Source organism: Glycine soja, chromosome 4 (assembly GCF_004193775.1).
Source record: "Glycine soja cultivar W05 chromosome 4, ASM419377v2, whole genome shotgun sequence".
NCBI classification, from domain to species: domain Eukaryota; kingdom Viridiplantae; phylum Streptophyta; class Magnoliopsida; order Fabales; family Fabaceae; genus Glycine; species Glycine soja.
The window spans coordinates 5,511,843-5,516,446 of record NC_041005.1 but is presented as its reverse complement, the minus strand read 5'-3'; the positions used below and the strand labels follow the sequence as shown (position 1 = coordinate 5,516,446).

General features: G+C 35.9%; 1 protein-coding gene across 3 annotated transcripts; it reads left to right on the top strand.

The window, feature by feature from the left end:
• Positions 1–352: 352 nt before the first annotated feature.
• LOC114408959 lies at positions 353–3,963 on the top strand. 3 transcript variants are annotated; one of them, XM_028372196.1, is made up of 4 exons: positions 353–931; positions 1,036–1,191; positions 2,040–2,435; positions 2,527–3,963. In XM_028372196.1, exons 1-4 carry the CDS (start codon positions 572–574, stop codon positions 3,451–3,453), a joined length of 1,839 nt encoding a protein of 612 aa, XP_028227997.1. In that variant the 5' UTR covers positions 353–571; the 3' UTR covers positions 3,454–3,963. The 3 variants fall into 3 exon arrangements, with proteins under 3 accessions (XP_028227997.1, XP_028227995.1, XP_028227996.1); XM_028372194.1 differs by having other exon boundaries at positions 1,036–1,224; XM_028372195.1 differs by having other exon boundaries at positions 354–931; positions 1,036–1,224; positions 2,536–3,963.
• The last annotated feature ends 641 nt before the right edge of the window (positions 3,964–4,604 follow it).

Below are 4,604 nucleotides of genomic sequence, written 5' to 3'. Positions count from 1 at the left end.
ATGATAATTATTATATTATATTATAATTCGTTACGTTAATAAAATATAATAATATTATCCTATTGCTTATCCCATTATATTGTTTTAGTGTGTTTTTTATTCTAACGAAAAGTTGGATTACAATAAAATAAGATAAAAACTTTTTTTTTTCTTTCTCTCTATATAATATTTTTATGCAAAAAAAAAAGATTAAAACTTATTTTGTTTTGATTATACTCTATTCCTTATAACAAATATCTTAATCTATTCTATTATGGTCACGAAACGAATCCATTGGCGAACAAAAGGAGTATTTACAAATATTCAATAAGCAAGCGTGTGTTCATAATAAAATAAATGAAATATCGTGATAATATATAAATCGTGAAGACTGTGGCGGTCCTTTGACACGGAAATATGGAAACTGAGAAACTGTGACTCATTCCTCTTTGACTCCGACTCCCCATAGCATTGTGTTACACTCTCCCTCTTTTCTTTCTTCTATCATTCGTCTTTTCAAAACCTTAAACCCATCCATGGTTTCTTCCTCCGACCAAACACAACTTTGAGCTAATTAAGATAAGACGGAACGATGCCGCCGATGAAGTGCTGGGTCACGAGGTTGTCGGGGAAGCCCAACAAACAACAACACGCCGTGAAGCTGACCCAATTGAAGCTCGAATTAGGCCTCTTCGGAGCCAGGCTCGGCGCCGCAAACGACAGGATCGCATTTGAAATTACGGGGATTGCCACCAAGAAAGAAACGACACCTCTCCCACTCGTTCCCTTTTCCAAACGACGATACACTCACAGTCACACCACATGCTCCCGCAGATTCCTCAGTTCCAAATCACCCTCTCTCGCATGGGAAGCACGCGACCTATGCGGTTTTCATCTCCTCCTCAAAGACCACTCCCTCGATGTTTGCGACATCGCATTTCATGTCTTATATGTAAGAACAACAATAACTTCTTCTGTTCTGTCACTAACATTATATATTTGTTAATTTATTTATTATGTGTGTTTTAATAAAAATTGTTTGAAAATGAAATGTAGGGAGAGGGAAATGCGGGAGAATCGAAAGCGAAAATGACGGCGGTCGGAAAAGCGGAAATGAGCGTTGCGGTGGCAGAATTGGTGGTGAGGAAGGAGAAGAAGACGCAGTTCACTTCTCATCATGACTTTCAAAGAAGGCTTCCAATCAAATTAAAGGTCAATGGTTTATGCATAGAAGCTACCCTTTTGGTACGCTCCATTTTCATTTTCTTTTCTGTTTTTATTTTAATTTTAAAAAACTTATTAATATAATTTATTATATGTGCCTTTTGGCCTTAGTTAGTCAAACCCCTTTCATAAGCACATACAGCAAAAGTGAAAAGTAATTAACACTTGGCTATTTTGTTGAAATTTTCTATGTATGTGTGGATGCAAACTCATGAAACAAATTACTAATGTCATATTTTGTTGTTTGAACTCATGACTCTCGTCTATCACTCGGTCATTTCTTGTGGCAATTCACTTTCAAAATAACGTAATCTGACCGTGATTAAGGAAAGAACTTGTCTTTTCTTTTTGTTTTTACTTTTTAATAATATGTATGTGTCAGAAATATTACTAATCTACATTTTATATATTTTTTCAATTTTTTTTATCATGCATTTAATTTCTATAAAACTGTGACATTCAACTAATTATTTATTTTTGTTAAGTTTAATTTTAAAAATAATTATTATAAAATTAATACTTATAATTTGTGGTTCACAGCCAAAATGCATTTAGATTAACTTCTTTTACTATTTAGAGAATTATCAAGTATGAACTGAAATGCATAACTTGTATGTATCTACTTTGTGTTAATAAGAATTAATATATGAATCCAACTAATTAGAAATAAAATTTTGAAAAAGAAGTGTGGAATCTTTGTTAATAACTGTTATTATAATTGTTGGATCTTTTCTTTCTAGCAAACGTAATTTGACAACCTCATCTAGCATAGAAAATTACACAAATGTGGAAAAAAGATTACAATTTCTCAGTGGGTAACGAAAACTTTTTAACAGGTCTCTATGAGATTATTGAAGTTGAGGGATTCTAATGGTGACTCAGCAGGACCCTTTGGAAAAAACTGGGTCCAGTCAGAGAAGAAACGAGGGATTATAAAGGAAGTGAAGTACTTGGCAAGCTTGGGAAAGAAAAACAAAGGCAAGTTTGATGAATCGGAACAAACGAGTCCTCATGACTCGGATAGATCCCCCGTGTTTGACTCGGATGACTCGTACGATTCCACCACAAGCAGTGGCAGCAGTAGCAACAGCGGTGGAATCCCCAACGCACGGTCAACACTCTCAAACGGGTCTGAGAGCTTTACAACCTCGGAGACAGCAAAGACTCGTTTGTCCCACTTGCCACGGAATAGAAGCCTCAATACTCAAACCTCCTATCCTGCTCCTTTCACGGTTAGTTGTTACCTCATCTTTTATGTTACCCCTTCATTATTATTGTAGGTCACTTTTTTTTGTAGACTAATTAGACAATTTTCTTGTTAAGTTATTGCAGAAATCAGATAAACTTTCTCCACAATTATTATACCAAAAAGGCAATTCAAGAAGCTGGGAATACAAGGACTTTTCAAGTAGAGATGGGCAAACAAAGCTCAAAACCAATGTGTTTTTTGCTTCCTTTGACCAAATGAGTGAACGAGCCTCCGGTGAGAGTGCGTGCACGGTTTTAGTTGCACTCATAGCGCACTGGCTCCATACCAACCACGGTATGCCAACAAGAGCACAATTTGAGAGACTCATCACACAAGGTTCATCTGAATGGAGAAGGCTATGCAACAGTGATGACTACTCAAAGCTCTTCCCAGATAAGCATTTCGATCTAGAGACAGTCATAGAAGCCAATCTCAGACCTCTTGTTGTTCTCCCTCAGAAATCTTACACGGGTTTTTTCTCCCCTGAGAAGTTCCAGTGCTTGAAAGGAGCCATGTCCTTTGATGAAATTTGGAACGAGATAAAGAGCAAGGTGGGTGATAAGGAGTCAAGAGTTTACATAGTGAGTTGGAACGACCATTTCTTTGTGTTGAAGGTAGAAGCGGATGCTTACTACATCATTGACTCTTTGGGGGAGAGACTTTATGAGGGGTGTCAACAAGCATTCATACTCAAGTTTGATGATTCGAGTGTGATGTATGGGAAAATAGACAAAGCGAAAGAGGTCCCAATTAGTGGTGCAAGCCGTGAGAAAATTTGCCGTGGAAAAGAGTGTTGTAAAGAGTTCATCAAACGGTTTCTTGCTGCAATACCACTTTGGCAACTAGAGAAGGAGGAGAAGGAGGAGAAGAAATGGAGTGTTTCAAGTCCCTATCTTCACCGGCAATTGCAGATTGATTTCCATTATAGCTCTTCATCATCCTCATCTGCTTCAGCTGATTCTTTGTGGTCTCTCTTAGAAAGTGGTTCTTTAGAAGCCTAACTACGTAGCCAGTTAGGTAGGCACATTCATCAGGGCCTTGTGAGTCGTCACCCAATGAACATGTGCAGAATCTTTGAAATTTGAACGTGTATATGATCAATGCTTTAAACCTTGGGGTTATATCGCAATCTTAGGTAGATATGCTGGGCCAGAGAAAAATTGCATCTCCACATCAAATTGGTGCAAGGAATGTTTTCTGCTGGTTGACCTTGAGCAATTGTTACCACCAGAAAATGCTAATTCACAAGAAATCCAGTTTTTAGCGGCTGTGCCGCTGTTTGCTGACAACTTCTGACCATGTGATCGATTTTTTTACTGAAATTGATGATCAAGAATATTATATGAGCATCATTAGTTCATAGAGTAGGCATCCTTTCGGGATTGATCCTTATTTGGTGAAAAACGAAAGGAGTGTTTGTAGAGATGCCATGTACTTGTTCTTGCCCACTATATTTCCTTTTTTTTTCAATCAATTTTTAAAGGTAAAAAAATTAGCACCATTTCACCCCACTTATACCTCATTTTTTTTCTATCTTCCATCCTCTTTGTTTCTCATTCTATCATTTGTTACATAAATTATTATTTTTTCTTTTATTGTTTCTCTCTATCTCTCTTATTTCTACTCATACATCCAAAAGTAGAGCATATGTTTATCATTGGTCTACCGTATACCATGATTTTTATCTTTCACTTATTATTTTGTTTATCTTATATATACTTGTACAGATGAAAATAAGATGAATGCAACTCTCTTGACAAAAGTTGAAGTGTATAAATTAATTTTGAGAGAATGTGTTTTATTATTCTTTCTCTTTAGTAATTAATTTCAACTATATCATTTTCCATTCCTTATCAATCAAGTGTGTGTTTGAAAAAAAGTTTCCCTTAACATAAACGGGTGTTTACTCAATGATAGGTGAGTGTTACTTGTATGTTTAATCTATGAAACCTTTACATTTCTCAACTTGTACGACATATAACGTCATAAATGGTTCAAGACGTGAGCAATTGAAATTTTAAGACGATACCCGAATTTAAAATCATTATATTTTATCAATTAAATCAATCACTAACTTATATTCGCCAATAAAAGTATAGATAATTATTTTTGTCGGCATCATCCAATTCAAGAGTACCTTCACATGTACCAA

Coding starts and splice junctions, on each gene's coding strand:
- LOC114408959 (XM_028372194.1), top strand. CDS start 572: ATGCCGCCGATGAAGTGCTGGGTCACGAGGTTGTCGGGGAAGCCCAAC. Junction 1,225..2,039: donor GCATAGAAGCTACCCTTTTG/GTACGCTCCATT, acceptor ACTTTTTAACAG/GTCTCTATGAGATTATTGAA. Junction 2,436..2,526: donor CCTATCCTGCTCCTTTCACG/GTTAGTTGTTAC, acceptor TTTCTTGTTAAG/TTATTGCAGAAATCAGATAA.